The 19,597-nt window shown below is 38.8% G+C and overlaps 1 protein-coding gene across 1 annotated transcript in view; it reads left to right on the plus strand.

Annotated features, from left to right (window-relative positions):
* Positions 1–17,584, plus strand: part of csf1a (colony stimulating factor 1a (macrophage)) — a 90,459-nt gene extending 72,875 nt beyond the window's left edge. Inside the window, exons 7-10 of the mRNA XM_039749196.1 lie at positions 107–273; positions 9,705–9,745; positions 12,415–12,464; positions 16,620–17,584. Coding sequence (XP_039605130.1) covers positions 107–273; positions 9,705–9,745; positions 12,415–12,464; positions 16,620–16,699 — 338 coding nt within the window. The 3' untranslated portion in view covers positions 16,700–17,584. The remainder of the gene's footprint in view (positions 1–106; positions 274–9,704; positions 9,746–12,414; positions 12,465–16,619) is intronic.
* Positions 17,585–19,597: the final 2,013 nt, after the last annotated feature.

A 19,597-nucleotide genomic window follows, 5' to 3' on the forward strand; every position in this document is an offset into this window, starting at 1 on the left:
TTCAACCTGCACTGATGGTTTCTAACAAATCATATTAACTAACCGTTAAACTTTGTTTTAGTTTCCTGTCCCCACTATCTCCTAATGCTTCACTGCCTTCTTGCAGAATATGAATCCAGCAGCCTGGCAAACCATGAAGCTGAGAGAGGTCTCCGTGAAGGGTCCAGGGAAGAGCAAACTTCCTTCAAGATGGCTTTTGTAGGACTGGCTGTGCTATCCTGCCTGCTGCTCATTGTGATTGCATATCTTCTGGTAAAGAAAGGCAAGGAAAAGGTATGCAATTGTTTTCTTTGATTTTTTTTTTTAATACAGGCTTAGAGGACAGTCACAGATCCGCAACTATAATACACATTAGCAAATTGCTAAACTACCTCTAAGCAACATTAATATAAATATATGCAAATAATGTTAGGGACAAAGTAAAACATAGCTGATCTCAATGACTAACATGAACAAATTATGATACTATAGTGTCTTCTTAATTGTAATTAAAATATCTGCACTTGACAATAAAAGACAAAAACTGAAACTTCGGTCAGAAGCATTACTGGAGAAAATAAAACATGGCGGTTCCATGGTCATTTATAACAGACAGGCCATCTGTCCTTATACCATCATCCCAGGTATTCTACAGTATCATAAGTACACATTAGACAATACAGTAAAAAACAAGATTATACAGTACATTTGGTAAAGCCTGAAGCCCCCAGTATTGTTTGTGGTCAAGAATGACAGGTTATCAATATAGCAGTGGATGAAGGGCGATGAAAGCATATTGAGAGCAGATGCAAGAGCTGAAGAAACGTCAGTAACAATTCATAATGTCACACATGTATTCTTGTACAAATGACTAAAAGACTGCAATATAAACAACTCATCAACTAATTCTTCCTCTTCAATTCTTTCCCACTTCTACTACTGTATATTAGGTCAATGTGCTTCCTTAAACCATCTCCATACAGCTCGGTCCTGCACCTCCTTCCCAGTCAGACCCTTTTCCTTCAAGTCTTCTTTTATTCCTTCCATCCACCTCCATTTTGGCCTCCCTCGCTTTTTCTTCTCCTGTACTTCCATTCCTACCCCTCTTTTGCTGACGTATTCATCGTCTCTCCTCAGCACATGTCCATACCACTTCAATCTACCTTCATATACTTTCTTAGATGTTTCCTTTATTTTTGTTGTATCTCTGATTGTCTCTTTTCTTATTCTGTCCTTTTTTTGTAACTCCACACATCCATCTCAACAATCTCATTTGCTCTCCTGCACTCCCTTTACTGCCCATATCTTTGCTCCATACATCATTGCTGGTTTTACCACTGTCCTAAAAACATGACCTGTAACCTTTACCTTAATTCTTCGATCACATAATACTCCTGATGCCTTCTGAATTCTGACTCAGTCCCTCCAGGACATTAAGGTTGTTGTTTTTAAGACATTCCTGTGCAACTTTTGGCAAACTATCAAAACTGATGGTGTTTATGACCTAAGGATAGATGGATAGATGTATGGGTGGGTGTCATTGAGATATTTCTGTTGTTGGCTTTTATATCTTATCTAGCTACTTCTTATATATTCTCTCCTAGTCATAGGAGAAAAGAGCATAGGGCTTGTTTTATTTTGAGGATGACACAGAGAGAAACAACTCTTCCCTAGTAACATCCCAAATTTAACCTCTACCCATTAGTCAGATGTCAGATTGCAATTTTACTTACAACAGTCACAGATGACCAAACCAGGATTGACTGCATTCATTTCTTTAATTAACTTACTCACAGACCGTAAACACAGTGCTCAGCAGTCAAGCAGGAGGCCGCATAATCCAGCCGCTTTTTAAATGATTTTTAAGCACAGAGGAAAAAATAAACATTTGAAAAATTCCGTAATTTAATAAACCACCAAGAAAAGTAACATTGCAACAATGCACGCTAGGAACCAACATACAATTGTCCGTGACTGAAAACCGGAGGAGTGCCGTCGCGCTTTCTCCTTCCAAAGCGAAAGACGGGGTTGAACGGGGCTCGTTCAGTACGCACTGCCCGCTTAAGTGCCCGCCCCCAACTCCCTACCTGAGTCGCTTTCGTCTGTGTACAGTCCACACGCACCTGTAAGTCACTTTGACTGTTAATTTTCCAAACACCGCCTCAGTCGGTTTCCACGTTGATTTTTCATGGTTCTTTGCGGTCCCGACTGCTTTTTATTATATATAATCCACCAAGTCACCCGACCATGGGGGGCTTTACAAAGGGCAGGGACGTAATCAGTGTGAGCGTATGACACGCACGCACTGGGAATTTCTCGTTCGTGGGGAACAATTGGAAGCCATGGTCTCCATCACGAATGGGGTTCAACGGCTTACCCACGGCGGGTAGACACACGTTGATCCATTCAGTGTAGCGCGCGTGCAGTACTGGATATACAAGTGCATCACAGACCTGTTAATGCTCAATCTCACGTGGCTGAAAGCCACTTGTCCCTCTAAGAATTTGGACGCCGACTGCTGTTGGGTCGTGTAACTATTTGGCAGGTGGGAGTCTCGTTCGTTTTCGGAAATAACCAGCCAAATCGCTCCACCAACTAAGAACTGCCATGCACCACCACCCACAGAATCGAGAAAGAGCTATCAATCTGCCAATCCTGTCCGTGTCCGGGCTGGGTGAGGTTTCCTGCGTTGAGTCAAATGAAGCAAAAGGCTTCACACCTGGTGGTGCCCTTCCGTCAATTCCTTTAAGTTTCAGCTTTGTAACCATACTCCCCCCTGAACCCAAAGACTTTGGTTACCCAGTTGGCTGCCCGGCAGGTCATGGAAATGACGCCGCCGGATCACCTGTTGCAGGGCCTGCATTGGTGAAGCAGGTGAGACGGTAATGAAACAGAGGCACAGGGCTTATTGGTTTTTAAAGACTGCTTCCTTCATTGGGTTTTAACCAGTGCACGGAACGAACCAACACACATTCGTCCGTGCGGCGCTCAGGGTGGAACGGGAGGAGAGGAGAAGGACATCCACTCCGCTCCCTCCGTCATTTTAGTCTGCTGGTTTCTCGTTCAGTATACACTGCCTGCTCATGTGCCCACCTTTAACTCGTCACTCGAGTCTTTGTACAGTCCAGATGTACCTGTGACTCATGTAGACTTTTCATTGCTCTGTGCAGTTCTGGCTGCCTTTCTATATATAATCCACCAAGACACCCGACCTTGTGTACAAAGTGCAGGAGTATCTAAGAAGACGCATGTTTGTCGCGGATGCGAATTGCTGTATTTAGCGTGTAAAACAGTTTGCTATAGTGTACGCGGTCGTGCGTCGTAACCGAAAACTCGTTTTTTTTAAAGACTGCTCACTTCATTGTGTTTTAACCTCAGTTGTAAAGGAACGTTTTAAGGATCCCATGGGATACCCCTCGCAAACAGTTTTACATGCCGCATATGGCGATTCATCTCTGCGAGAAACATGCCTCTATTAACAGTCAATGTGGGTCGGAGCTGCATGTGACCTCTACGACAGATGAATATAAATGACGCCGGTTTTTCTGTGTCGTCGCGTTCGAGTTGGTGGGCGTGGCTCTGTTTTTTGTCGTCGTATCCAATGGTCTTGGAGTTGGTGGGCGTGGCTCCTTCCTGCGTGCGCCATAGGTGTCTCACTTGTCGGCGGCTTAGTGAATCCACGCCCCTTCCGGCGTGCTTTCCTTAGTGAATTATATATGTAGATTTTTATAAATGTCCTAAAATGTACCTACAGCTGAAGTAAAGTAATGGTGTAGTATTTACTCCAACATTCCACCTGCCATGACAGATAGGGGGCGCTGTCGTCCCCTTGAACCCTCAGACCAGACGCCAGACACCAGATAAAAGTCCCAATAATTAATTTATTATAATAATAAAATGCACAAAGCACCTCCACATCCACTATTCTCAATAATACAATAATAATCCAATACAACAATCTATACTAATAAAAGGCAAAGCCCTCAATGACTGACTGACTGACTGACTGACTCACTCACTCACTCACTGACTAACTGACACACTCATCACTAATTCTCCAACTTCCCGTGTAGGTAGAAGGCTGAAATTTGGCAGACTCATTCCTTACAGCTTACTTAATGGGCAGGTTTCATTTCGAAATTCTACGCGTAATGGTCATAACTGGTACCTATTTTCGTCCATATACTGTAATAGACTGCAGCTCGATGGCCGTGGGAGGCAGAGTTGCGTATGAGTGCCTGCCCATATAAGGTAGGTAAGCAAGGACTGCGCTTAGCATATTCATAAGTAAAAATATCTGAATCACAAACTGATGTTAATTATAGTTTGTCCATGAATACTTATTAAATAATTCCAAATAGTCTGTCCGCTTCCTTTCATAGCTTTTCCGATGGTTGTGCTGCTTCCAGGCATGTATTTTTGTATTAAAGCATTTAACCAATCACATTTGAGCCATCATTTGTTGCCAGGCGGAGAGGCCTTGACAATCCGTTGTGCAGGCACTCTAACACAGAATAAATGTCGATTAACCTGTTGATGATGTCCGAGGTTAGATTCCCGAGAGGGGGTGGAGTGAGTGTGTACGCTTGATGAGCCCAGAATTAGGGCGAAACACGTGCCATGTACTCTTTGCATTATTTGACAGTAAAACTATTTATATATATATATATATATATATATATATATATATATATATATATATATATATACAGTACAGGCCAAAAGTTTGGACACACCTCCTCATTCAATGTATTTTCTTTATTTTCATGACCATTTACATTGGTAGATTCTCACTGAAATATATAAGGGCTATTTGACCAAGTAGTTTTGATGCCTTCAGTGAGAATCTACCAATTTAAATGGTCATGAAGATAAAGAAAACACATTGAATGAGGAGGTGTGTCCAAACTTTTGGCCTGTACTGTATATATATATATATATATACACACACACATACATATATATCAGTGCTTCCCGATTCATTTTACCCTCGCACCCCCTGTGACGGATGATCCCGATTTCGCACCCCCTTGGTTTGAGAAGAAGTATGAAAATATATGAGGTTAACGCAGAAAAACAGATCACCGATTGAAGCTTCATGAATAATCGATGCTTTATTCACCATCAATAATTGTTTGGTAAAGCCATCCTCAGTGTAATCCTCCTTCCATTTTCTAATTTTTTTGCAACTAGCCATGATTAAATGAACGGTGAAAAAGTAAGTGCGAAGCGACGGTGACTTATTGAGGCAGGCAGGCGAGAGCACAATAGCATGCGGGCTCGATGTAGTGCGCCTCAAGTCGATCTAAAAAGCACGATCAGATTCGAAAAAATATATCTTTTCAAGTTCTATTTGGATATAAGTAGGTTCTTATTAGTCGACAGAAATATCTTTGGTAGGAATGTAGGTTGAATTTAGTCTTTAAATTTCTATGGTGAAGAAAAATTTAGGCAATGATGACTAAATTTAACTTACATTCCTACCAAACATATTTCTGTCGACTAAATAAAAATTACTTATATTTAAAATTTAATAGAACTTGAACAGATACGATAGTTCATAATACCCACGCAGCACTAAGTGCACGTAAGAGTGGGAGTCATCCGTTTTAACAAGCAGCGTATTGCACTGATACGAAATAGCCTGCCCATTTAATTATTTAAGAATGGATAGATAAATTAAGATTTTGTACAAATAATGTTTTTCATTTTTCTTCCTCGATGGATTCTGGCACCCCCAAGCAAAAGCTGCTCGCACCCCAAAGGGTGTATATATACAGTAGGTGTATATGTATGTCTGTAGGCGGCACGGTGGCGCAGTGGTAGTGCTGCTGCCTCGCAGTTGGGAGACACGGGTTTGCTTCCCGGGTCCTCCCTGCGTGGAGTTTGCATGTCTGCTCCGGTTTCCTCCCACAGTCCAAAGACATGCAGGTTAGGTGGATTGGTGTTTCTAAATTAGCCCTAGTGTGTGCTTGGTGTGTTTGTGTGTGTCCTGTGGTGGGTTGGCACCCTGCCCGGGATTGGTTCCTGCCATGTGCCCTGTGTTGGCTGGGATAGGCTCGAGCAGACCCCCGTGACCCTGTGTTCAGATTCAGCGGGTTGGAAAATGGATGGATGTCTGTAGATATGTATATATATGTATATATATATATATATATATATATATATATATATATATATATATATATATATATATATATATATATATATATATATATATATATGTGTGTGTGTGTGTGTGTGTGTATATATATATATATATATATATATGACAGTGACACTCATAACAGTGACTAAACAATTACATTGACAATCATGTTATGTTATTTTCAAAATGTTTCCTTTTCTTTTTCATTACTTCTTTAACACACTACTTTTTCGCTGCGAAGCGTGGGTATTTTGCTAGTACACAATAATCCTCCACATCTCCCAGCAGCTCAGTCATCCTTCCTCCCAACTTGGCCCAACTCGCTGCGGTTTCCCATAGTCCTTTTAAAGTCCTCGACCCGGAAGTGCTTCTGATCCCCCAGTCCATGTGATTCCCCAGCACTTCTGGGTCAGGTGAAAATTCCTCTTTTCTTCAGCCCGGAAGTACTTTATTTCTTCCGTCCTCGTGACTGGGAAGTACTTCCGAGCTATACGGAGAATACAAATCCTTGAGCCTCCCTGCAGCATCCTCTAGTGGCCCCCATGGTATCCAGCAGGGCTGTGAAGGAAAACCCCAAGGTCCATGATGCCCTGCTGGAATTCAGGGCATCTCTACGTTGCAGGGAGGGCTCCACCTGGCGGCTTGGGGGTATTGGCTGGGAAAAGTTGCCGGCCATTGTCCACACTGCATAAGTAGCAGCACTTCACATTGAAGGCTAGATGCCCATTGTGTCTAGTGCCCATGTGGAAGGTCTTCTCAAATTATACAGCAAGGTGGTTTGTCTTTCAGGGTCTCCAGCTGTAATGGCTGGGATGCAACACAAACCATCAAGTGGCCCAGATATTTATGGCTTTTCAATAGTTGTCTGCAGTGTTTTTTGATCCAAAGGCATTTAAGAGTAGGGGCCAACTCTCTTCCTATAGTTGTAGAGGCCTATGGCCTCTTAACCAATTCCATCCAAGCCCTACCTTTCTTCTCAATTCTAACATTTGTAAATGATTTACCTGTGACAATAGTCTCACAGGATGTATTTTACCTGTATTTACCAGTTCTAGCTGGTCTTGTGGCAAGCCAAGGAAGTCAGCAAATATTACAATAGAGTAATTGTTTGACAAAGTACACTTAACCCTAGATTTTGCTAGCTTTTTCTAATACATGCTTTTATCATTGCTATATTAGGTGTCTAATCATGAAATACATAAGAAATAGGAAACACAGTACATATGTATAATCCATCATAGTCCATCATCATGTCAGGATTTAAACTGTAGTAAGATGGTAGCAGAAAAGAAATTACATTAGAACATAGGAAGTTTGAAAAACAAGAGTAGAACATTCAGTCTGTCAAGCTTGTGCCTACATTGTCCCAATATATCATCCAGATACTTTAAAAAAATTGTCAAAGTTTCTGCTTCAACCACATTATGTATTGATTTATTACATATTCCCATAACCCCTTGCATTAAGAAGTGCTTCCTGACTAATTACTAAAATTCACTTTCCCTTATTTTCCATTGTTGTCCTGGAATACATGAGTCACCATTGATAGAAAACTGGCAATTACCAATGAATAAATGGCACTTCTTTGATAGAACTTCTCACATTGCAGAGCCCATCATGTACCAGCCTACAAAACCCCAGACTCCACTGGCATCTTGGACTTCTTCAAATCCGTATTTGCCCTGAAGGTGTCCGTTAGGTTTTTCCACCACTAGTTTCAGTGTTTTATGCTTGGGTCCAACTCAAGGACACTCCAGTATCAACACAAAGGATTTTATGCCCTGCACTCTCCACATGTTCCTTGTTGGTAATCATTGCCATATGGCATGTTGGATTTTGTCTTAAAGCATCTTACAACACGTGGTTTGGGTTAAAAAACATTTATGACTTCAATCCCAGATCTTTTCTAAGCCACAAGTTCCTTTGAGCTGCATATTACAGCAAAAACAGCTCAACGAAAATATCCTTCCTTGCAGCCAAGGCCAGCTCTCATGAAAATGCCTTTCCCTCCACCTAAAAGGTTTTCAGGTTTTCTCAGCTGCATATTCCAAGTCTCCTGAAGTACACCAATTGTACACCAAAAACTGTAATACCCTCTGGCAGAATGACAACAGATGCATTCATCTATTTTGTGATTAGACTGTTATGAAATCGAACACATGCAACATGTAAACAATTACAAGAAATTTTAGGATGAAGAGATTAACAAGAACCCTCCACCAGTGACCACTACTTATTACATTGGTACACGTGAAAAGCCTCCATCCCATTCATCAATCCATCCACTAGCCTGCTTTCCTAATTTATATTAAGGTTTTGAGTGTTTCAGCGATTTACGACCGCATCAGGACCAAAGTGAGAACCAACCTTTTACAGAATGTGAGTTTTCTGAAGGGCACTTTCGCTTATACAGAGCCAGTTTATACCTGGTGGTTAACTTAACATACAGTACAATGACACTGCTGATAGTCTTCACAATGGTCTTAAGTACCTGGTCATGTCATCAGCAATAATGGCTTTCCCCCATAGCCTTTGGACAGCACTTCACAATATGCTCCAGAGTTTCCTTTGATGTCAAAGAAGGAATTCTGGTTTCTCTACTATATCCCCTTAGTGCAGGATGGATGAGCTTGGGAGGACATCATACACTTCCTGTAGCAAGAACTTGATGCAGTGTGGTTCTGCACTCTAGCGGTCAGACCACACAATCTTTCTCTCCACAACAAGTTTCTTTCTGCCTTGGGCACCTTGCTATCTCTTCCCTAGTGCTCTGGTAGATCACTTCTCCTTGACTACTTCTCTCACCTTCTCCTGGTCCAGTAACTGCTGCACCTTCTCTGGAGCCTCATCATAACAGGGAGTTTTAAAGGTTCCTAGTTCCACTCCATCTGATAGCTGCCCCCATCATGTCTCTATGCCACAGTTGTGACTCTGCTTGTGCCACAGCTGTCTCCACTCTACAATCCCTGCCAGTCTTAACTGCTACTCCTGCCCCCAGAGACTTTAATGTCACTTGACTCCCTAAACTCCACCACCTGGCTCACACACACTCTTTTGAACTCTACTTCGATCTATATACAAATCAACTAAATAAATAAATGCTGCCATTTTCATTTTTGTAGACTCATCAGAAGGCCCATGTAAATGTCTTAGCCAGGATTCTAAACTGTGCCTAGGTTGCCACTACAAACAAATATTTATCTGCTCCTTAGGCCTTTCACAATATTGGAGCCTGGGCTCTGAGCCAACAAATAATAAAATGAACATACTGTATTTTGTTTATAGAGCAATTTTCTGAGAACTGATCTATAGTACAACATTTGGAGGAGAGGCATGTTATGCTGTTGGTCACACAGTTAGTCACTGATGTGGACTGAACCTGGCCCAGTGCTCTAGAAACCAGCCTCCTGTCATTAGAATTGGGATCCCACTGAAAATACAGGTGATGGTTAACCCCTCAAGTTGGCAGCTTAGGAGCATTTAAGGTGCCTCTCTCCAGCAGTACCAGTCACCCATTCTGTATAATAAATTAGGATATTTTTCTTATTTGTTCACTAGTGTATTTTTTATTTCACAGGATCCAAGAGGGCAGCTTTACAAAGAACTGCCACTTACAAGGTAAGCTCGTTTATCAGAAGAATCAATTCACACTTCACAAAACTACATGAATTCTTTTCACTTTCAAAGTAATCTGAGTAAGGAGGAGGAGGCAGCAGAAGGCGTGGGTGCTAAATCATTTTAATATTTAACTATGAGTCAATAAATGTGTGAATTTTTATAGCCCAGTGGTTAAAATGCCAAACCTGAAAGCAACATTATGCCACTTGGGAAGGCACTGAAAAGAAATACATGGGAGACAACAAAAATCATCTTCACAGTAAGCTTTGGTGTGATTTTAAAGATTTTAAAATCCACGGCACATGAGGCCAACCATTACGTTAATTGGTGAAAAAAGAAGCCAATGTTCAGTCTTCAGGTAACATGCATCATGTGTGGGTAGGGAAGACAAACTTATTAAAGATTGTAACAACAGAATGTTTGGACTCAGGTGAAGGGAAACAGCCACAGACAGCACATGACTATAAAACAAGGAGAAAAGAATAGTCAAATCAACCTTTTTGACTCATAATGCCAGCTCAGATATCAAACGGCATCCTAAATCATAACAAAACAATTTCCATGCAACTGTTGTTCTAGATAAGCAATTGTCCAAAAAAAGTGTGGAGCAGATATCTCAGAATGCCCCACACATGTTCTACGTGTGAGTATGGCCAGACAGGGAAGGGTACTACCAACAGAATGGTATTTAGGAGAAATGGCAACAATATGTGGTCGGACATAGGATGAAATCAGAAAGATGCAAAAGTTATTATGATAGATTATAGGACTTCCCCAACATATTAATAATGTGCACCAATAACCAGAAGAGGACATCCAGTATCATTAATGAATGCCCCACACCTGGACATTTCAAAATATGGGCACTGAACTGATTGAAAATGTGTTTCAGATTACATTATTGTAATCAAGTGCAAATCCAATTGTAATGACATAAGGGAGAAGCAAAACTCTTCACCTTAATGCCAGTCTAGGCTGTTTTATCCAAACATCAATTCAGAACAGTTCAAATCAAGTAGACTACTTTGTTCAGTGGTCTGAAGCAATACCCATTGATCCTTGGAGTGTATATGGTGAAAATTATTGATATAGATGCTGTGCTGACCAATATAAGATCCACTACTTTCACCATACTGTTCTTTATCTGGGCTTCCCAAATCAATCCCGTAACCAGTTTTCCAACATCATTCCACAGTCACAATATCTAACTTGATTCACCGGGGTAACCATGTAATCCAATGATTCGACTTCCATAAAGCTGATACACCTCATCATGGAGGTGCTCTGCCAGGTTATTATAACCTGTCCCTTTCTGGTTATTATATTTTGATGAGAAGCTCTAAATCCCCATGTGGTTGCTGAGAACATGACAGACATGCAAGTCTCTTTGTCATCCTGGCAATACTGATCTTCCTTGCTAAATGCCGTGCACAACTTATATACTATTTGCAAGAAAAAGTTAGACAGAAGTGTATTTCAGCCTGACAAATACCAAGAAAGCTCGAAGCAAAATTCTTCATTCTTTAGCTAGTAGTTTTTATTTTACCTTTTATAGTGTTACAAATGGTGTTTTTCCATTTTAATCAAAGAAACATCAGAAATGTTTTAAGAATGATGCTTAGTAAAGGGCTTAATGAAGGCCACCATATACTAAGTGAACACTTTATTTGGTTCACCCGGCCTTCAAATGCAACTAAGAACGGGCAGTTAAATATTTAGGTGTTTTTAAATGGAGTATGATAACAAGAGTCTGATATGTTGGTGCAAATGTGACAGGAAGAGCAGCCTGGTGGCAATTATCACACCATACAGTTTTACAGAAACTGTAAAGAATGAGCCATTTAATGCCAGTTATGTGGTCAAAAATAGATTTCAATTTCAACAATGTTGAATGTTAAAATGTTTAACTCATTGTCCTAGCAGACAAAGACCAACCATATAATCCATTGAGTGGCAATCTTATCAGAGAATAAATGAAGATGCACTTTGCGTAGGCTGAGAAGCATAAACACTAGGGACTTATGGATTGCACAAACATCACCTGTTTCAATGAATTATAGTTCCTAATCATGGTAGGAAAATCATGAAATGGCCAAAATCTCTTGAATCTGTGGTTCCATTTTGTCAGGTGTCATCAAAGCAAATTGGATGTTTGGCTACAATGGTGTGGGGTGTGTTTTCAGAAACATTTTGGGTTCAAGTAGAGTGATAATGGCATGCTACAAGATATCCAGAAAGCACTGTCTATGAGATGTTTCCCTCACTGCTATCTAACCATAGGGGTTTTTTTTTTTGCACAAACCTGGCAGTGAATTGAGGTTTGTACAGTTGCTATTATGGCCACATCTCATCCCAGATTAGCCTCTTTTATATGAAATGGAATGTGATATTTGGAATAAACATCTGCCAAAAAACAATCATGGAGCCAAAATGATTCAGGAATCCTGCGACATATTTTTGAAATTGGGAGACTATAGCTCAAAGATTTCAGGATGTTTTAGTGACAAGTAAGGAACCAATTTGCAGTTACTGGTACATATCAAAGTGGCCCTCACCATATGATTAACAGTCAATGGTTGACAACCATAGAAGTGGGGAAAGCTATGGGGCATGACAGTTTGCAGCCCATTGGAAGGCTTTAAGGTGCTAATTTCTGTTTTCTTTTACAGCTGTGCATATGACACTGAGATGCAACCATTTTCTCCACTGGATGGAGCAGGTAAACAACACAATTTCTTGCTCAGATTTCTACTGCCTTGACTTTTCTTGCAAAGGCATGATAGATAGATAGATAGATAGATAGATAGATAGATAGATAGATAGATAGATAGATAGATAGATAGATAGATAGATAGATAGATAGATAGATAGATAGATAGATAGATAGATAGATAGATAGATAGATAGATAGATAGATAGATAGATAGATAGATAGATAGATAGATAGATAGAACTTAAATTGTCCATGGGGAGAAAATCTGGCTTTTTACAGAAGCTTTTTAAATAGAACTTAGGATAGATACACACCCACACACAAACAAACACTATTCTTATAGAGTATAACACACAACAGAAAAACTAAAAGGGAAGAAAATTAAAAAGAAAGAAAAAAATATACTAGAATATTGTTTAAGTGCTGAGTCCCACTTTCAGAGCTTTTATCAGTTTTAGGTCAAAACCAATTTATCTTTAGTGATGAGCAAAACAGCCAAGTTTAAATTTGCATGCTGTTTTCCAAAACTAATACTAAAAATCATTTCACAGATGATTTTCCAGGTGTGACAAAATACTCACACATGGCATGAAATGAGTGAAGCAAGTTTTTTTCACTAGAGATCTTTATTTGAGTACAAAATAAGACAAATGCTTGCAGAATTAATGTATAGAAATGCTTCCAGGTAGGACTGAACATCTTTCTTCTTGTATCAATTGCATGAATTTCACTGGAAGTGAAACACAAGTTCTTTTGTGATTATTTGTTTTTTGCAATTTAGTGCAAGTCATCTTGCTCATCACTGTTAATCTATAATATTTTTTAAGACCCCATTTCAGACATTTGAAACTCATTTGACCTAGCAGAAATCAAAGTGATTTAAAGTTACAGAGTTTAAGTAGACAGCTCTTAAATATACTGTATATGAAGGCCACCCAGAGGTTCTGGAGTACATTTGTTTTATTGCTAGGAATTTATTTATTTTCTAAATAGTCTCCATCAGCATTAACAGCTGTACACCAACAACAACTAAGAAGAAGTATTTCCGTTTGGAAACAATGCCAATGTTGTTGGCAATCCAAAATGAACCCAGACCTTTCTCAGAACCCACAATTCAAGAAAGTCAAAGGCTAATACATTCAGTAGCAGTCCATTGTTTTAAAAAACATTTCTGCACACTTATACTGTATTACAATGGTAAACATCACATGCACTAGTAAATAAATTGTTCCGTTGTAGCAGTACACAGAACACAGCAAATTAACAACATAATAAACTGCAGACATTTCCTGTTCATTTTGAGTGAAGTATAGAAAGTGTTGAAATAAAATGTAGGCAACACATTCAGTGGATTCAGGAAGTATTCAGACCCCTTCATGTTCTGCGCACTTTGCTGTGCTGTAGCTATAACTTTATATGTAAAAATGTTTGCACCTCAATCTACGTTCATTAACCCATAATGACAAAGAAATAATCAAAAACTGAAACCTCTCTTTCAGAGAAGTATTCAGACAGTTTGCTGGGTTTTTGTGATGTATCCAAAACTTGATTGGACTTCTCCTGTGACAAACTGAATTGATTGGACACCATTTAGAAAGGCACGCACCTACGTATTTAAGGTCCCACAATTCACAATACATTTCATGACAAAAGTCAAGTCACGAATTCCAAAGAACTCTCCATAGACCTCTGTGATCAGATTATGGTGAGGGATAGATCAAGGCAGGGGTATAAAACCATTTTATCTGAGTCTTCCCAAGAACAGAGTGCCATCAGTAATTGTGAAATGGAAGGCTTTTGGAACCACCAGGACTCCTCCTAGAGTTGGCTGTCCAGCCAAACTGAGTAACCAGGCAAAAAGGGCCTTAGTTGGGCAGCTGACCAAGAACTCAACAGACACTCTGACAGAAGTTCTCTGCTGAAATCGGAGAGACTTTCTAAAGGATGAGTATCTCAGCAGCCTCCCATCAATCAAGCATTTATAACAGAGAGGCTACATGAAAGCATCTCTTTAGTAAAAGGCATATGATTGCTTAAAGGACTCTAACAGCATGAGAGAAGAAAGTATTTTTTGTCCATTGAGACCAAAACTGAACTGAATCTTTCTATCTATCTATCTATCTATCTATCTATCTATCTATCTATCTATCTATCTATCTATCTATCTATCTATCATATAGTGCCTTTCATATCTATCTATCTATCTATCTATCATATAGTGCCTTTCATATCTATCTATCTATCTATCTATCTATCTATCCTTCCTACTGCATACATAATAATTAAATCCCCGTACCTGTCACTATTTGTTAGAAACAGCTAGATAAATCTGTGTAATTACTTGAGCAGCACTGACAGGAATCAATGCACCACTTAAAGGCAAAAAGAACAAGCATATCTTTGCCTTCTGCACACTTATTCGACATTACTTCAGGAAGTTAAATATAAAGATATATCGTAATGTGTCATTCAGATCTATTTATTTATATTCATAATACAGTGTTATTTTTAAACTCATAGAAAAAAATGAAATAGAAAAATGCATGTTATCAGAAGGCAAATTGTATCTTATGAATACCAGAATGTTGACTCTTACTTCTAACTCAACAGGAGCCTTGATAATAAAGCTCCCATTTATAGCCCCTTAAAACTGATAGGTGAAGGGTTTGCCGATGTTTCATTAATAAAGTGCAGTAGCAGAATTCTTACTTGCAAATTTTGTCATACTTTTAAAAAGTAAACCAGATCAATGGTGAAGTGTGATCACAGGGAGATGAAAATGAGACAATACAAATAAATCAAATAGTTCTTGGCTGACACCTATGCTCTGCCATGCAGGAAAACGGCAAAGGAAAAAAAAATTAGAGAATGGCAGTTTGGAAGGCTAGGAGTTCATCAGGTTCAAAGCATATACAAAGCCCACCTGTTTTTTTTTTAAACTCTCCTGCTACAAAAATAAGCTGACAAAAAGGGATCCAAAGAGGAACAGAGGTTTACACATAGCAAAGTCAAAATTAGAAGAGCAAGAAAATCAGGCCAAATGCACACTAATATTTTTAAACCACCAGGTGCCTACTTCACCAGTACTGGACATGGCACTCGTCTATGGCAGGGACACTCAACAGACCCCACCAAGCCAGTTTAGAATTTCTAGTTCAGTTAAAACATGTGATCTGATAGATTCTTTAAATTTGAATAATTATTCTGAAGCTGTTTTATTAAAAGTATAAAGTACATCCAACTGGAAGTTTTATTGCCCTTGAATTTTGATAGTAACAGTTATTTTGTCCTAGAAAGCCACTATAAAGACTTGAAACTTTATTTACTATTATTCACCATCAGTTTTTTTTTTTTTTTTGTGGGCGTCTCCATTTTGCACACTTTCACGTTGGTTATTATGATATCCATTTTCAGAAGGTTTGCATATATATCCTGTAATTACCTAGATTTGGATAAATTTTGTGTGCGTTTGGTTATTTCTCTTTTTGACATTTCTTCCTTTCTTTAAGACTTGACTTTGGTTAGTGTTTAGGCTTTGATGACAGTGCTGTTATCTCTTGATCCTCGCTTTCTCAAAAAACAAACCAACAAACAAATTGCTGTCTCTCTTTTTCTAAGACAGTACACTAATCTTTGAGATGTCAGAGGTAATTTATAATACCTGGAGGAAAATCCCTACCGAGAGAGCAGGAACATGCAGACTCTACACAGACACTGACTGAGCTGGGAGTTGAACTCCGAACTCTCTAATAAAGCACCCCTGACCACTGTGCCATCAGATGCTTTTGCTCTGTCCCAGTAGGTCTTAACTCCTTCTTTGGCACTTCTACTTCACAAAAGGCATTCTTGAGGTTTGGTTAGATATCAATCACATGGTCAGTGAGTTTATAATTGATTGTCTGCTAGGATTATTGATGTTATTTTGGGGATAATCAGCTACAGATCAACATTTGAAATGCAATTGCTACATTCCAAAGAATAAAGCAGCAGAGCAAAATTGTACTTCATGTAATCCTCTGAAGAAACAAAACATAATAATAGTGATGTCTAAAAATTATCGATTGTACTTTTACATGAATGTAATGAAATGGAATGTTTAATGTGGATGTGTGCCTGAACAGCAGTGGTGATGGTGATAATGCTCATGTTTTCCATTTGCAGACAACTCTGAAGTGCTAAGGAAAACATCTGAGCGAACAAATAAACATCCAGATATGGAAATTCCCACAAACAACCACTGAAAGAAACAGCAGATGACATGCTGACATTGATGGACTACTGACTATCAAACTGTAAATTTAATAACAATATATATATGCATACATCATACATATGTTGCATATAGTTTTGAAATATATATATATTTATATTTATATATACAATTTTACAATAGAGATTTTTTTCTAAAAATGTCTTTTTTATTTTTTTGGGGTGGAAGATTTTTTTTTTCATTGCACAGCTGAGTGTGGGAAATTTTCTGGACTTTCCAGCTTAAGCACCACAGATAAAACAAAGACTTTTTTGTTATTTTTATTTTTTTCATTTCTTAAGAATGTAAAGACTTAAACTAACTGGGACATCAACCTTCAATAGACAGAGGCAAAACAAAACCAAAACCAACTAGCGGAAAACAGAATAGCTTTTTGGATAAAGAATAGGCCTACAGAAGAAAAAATATTTGCATTTTTTTTTCAGAAGAACAATCAGCAAGCTGGGCAAAGGAGCAAAACAAATCCCACAAGTAGGCCGTGAGGAGAGCCTAATGGGCAGACGTCCAGGTCAGCCTCTCCAATCATGTGACATAAGCGATGAAGAACAGAGGCGATTCATTGAATTTGTCCATCTCTAGATTTGTAGCAATTTTTTTGCCAAGTCTCATTTTTGGCCTTAGCTTTTTTAGGTGAACTTTGCTGCAGTGCAGTAAAATGTATGTGGGTTTGTGTGAGGCTGGCATTGCTGGCAGACTTACTGTTCTGCTTACCTGGCACATCAAAAGGCTTGGCTTCCCGTCTCTTGGCTGGTTAACAGCAGAGTAAAGAATGAGAAAAGATGTATTCAACTTAATATATTTTTATATTGCCAGATTTGTAGAATTTCAAATGCTACTGCAATAAATATATAATTATATATATGTAAAATTTACCAATTGTTGAAGTGTTTTGATCTTTTTCTTTAATGTGCCTGTGTGTAACCTGATGCTGATTTGCCACTCTCTCAGCTTGTTGGATAAAACATGAACATTTTGGGAAAAAGTAGCTAAAGAACAACACTGCACTTTGTCACGCTAGAATGCCATGTGACAACTACAGACTCACTTTTGTCGCTGACCACCTTTGTCACCATGAGTCACCTTGCTTCCATTCCCTTTTTTTATTAAAATCAAATAACATTCTTTACAAATAAGTCAAGTTTCACAAAGCTAGGTTTGAAACAAATCAACCACCACCCACGTGAAAGAGAGATAGGCCAGCAGAGTAAAACTTTAAACTAGTAAAAATAAGTAAATAGATAAATTAATAAATGAATAAAAAATAGATTTAAAAAAAGAGGGGAGAGAATCCACTTCCTCAATTTAAATGCTTATTCTAAAATGTTATTGATTAGATCCTGTCAGGTTTTGAAAGGTTTTGTACAGATCCTCTACATGAGAATTAGAGTTTTTCCAATTTCAGATAATATATAACATCAGTTATCCACTGACTTAAAAGAGGAGAGTTAGGAGTGAGCAGGATAAGTCTGTGTGCTAATAGTGTAGTAAAGGCAATTGCAGTTTGTTTGTCCTTCTCCACTTTAAGCCCATCTTGGAGCCCAAGAAACACAGCTGTTAATGGATTAGGAGGGATTGTGACACCAAGGCTGTCTGAAAAGCATTTCAAGATTTTGTTCCAGAATGATGTTAACAGGGCCAAAACTTGTGGCCCAGTGAGGCCGGGCTCGATTGTAACGTTCGCAGGTTGGATCTTGCCCTAGAAACATTTTGGACAATTTTAAATGAGACAGATGTGCTTGATATATAATTTTAAGTTGATTAATTGTATGCTTTGCACATATGAAACTCAAGTGAATTCTGTGCATGGCTACCTTCCACTCCTTTCTGAGATGTTTAGTGAAAGATACTTTTCCCACTGTACTCTTGGATCTTTGAAAGGGAGGGACTATAAAAAGGTTTTATATATCTTGGAGATGCTGTCTACTTCTTTCTATTTCAATAAGTAATTAAAGACAAAAGATAATCAATTTGCTGATATACTTAGGCAGTGGACAAGAATCGTACTCATTAAAACCACCACAGTCGATTTACTGGATTTTCAAGAATAATGATGGCAAAACTAAATCTCTGCATTAAAAAATGGATGTTTTTCAGACTAAGATTCTTTTACCTTTAAATATTTTCAAGACAAAAGAAAGTTTTTACTTTGGAAATTAAAAGTTTAACATGAGAAACATTAATAACTGCTAGTGATTTGTGAAACCGCCAATTTGTTTTGCACACAAGCCTTTATTCACAGATAAATGAATTTTTCACCCAATTTTACAAAATTGTTTTTTTTTTTAAAGTTGTTTTTGGTGGGAAGCAAGGGACATTGATACCTAAAGGTTTGTTCCGCAGCCAAAACCTCAGTTTCCTGGGCTGCCTCGTCATTTTTTCTTCTGACTACTAATCTTCTCCTTCCATGTGGCTCCACATGCTCTCATCTGTCACATGCACCTCCTGCCTTCTGCTTCACTTCATTTCAGGCGAGAGGTAGCACCAGCTGTTCTCACTTTCCCCATCTTTGTCTGCTGATCCACACCAGGATCCTTCCAAATTCTCGGCGGCAGCCATGTACTCAGATCTTTGGATTTTAAGTGAAAAAATGCTTGTAGGTATTCACTCTCTATTTGAACCCCTTTTTCCATGCACTGCACCAGAATAAATGTCCCAAAGTTTCTCTATATGGAGATAAAGGTTACAAAAGATAAAAATATACAATGTTGTGAAATGCAATTTGGTTTTTTTTTGTGAATCAAAACTCTTAGGTTTCACTGCAAATTCAAGTCCAAGTACTCATCACTAATATTCATCTTCTTTATATAACATGCCACCTACTATTGAATCAGTCCATGAGGAGAGCCTGATAGGCGGCGGCAAAGCAAGC

This window comes from Polypterus senegalus, chromosome 3 (assembly GCF_016835505.1).
Source record: "Polypterus senegalus isolate Bchr_013 chromosome 3, ASM1683550v1, whole genome shotgun sequence".
Taxonomy (NCBI): domain Eukaryota; kingdom Metazoa; phylum Chordata; class Cladistia; order Polypteriformes; family Polypteridae; genus Polypterus; species Polypterus senegalus.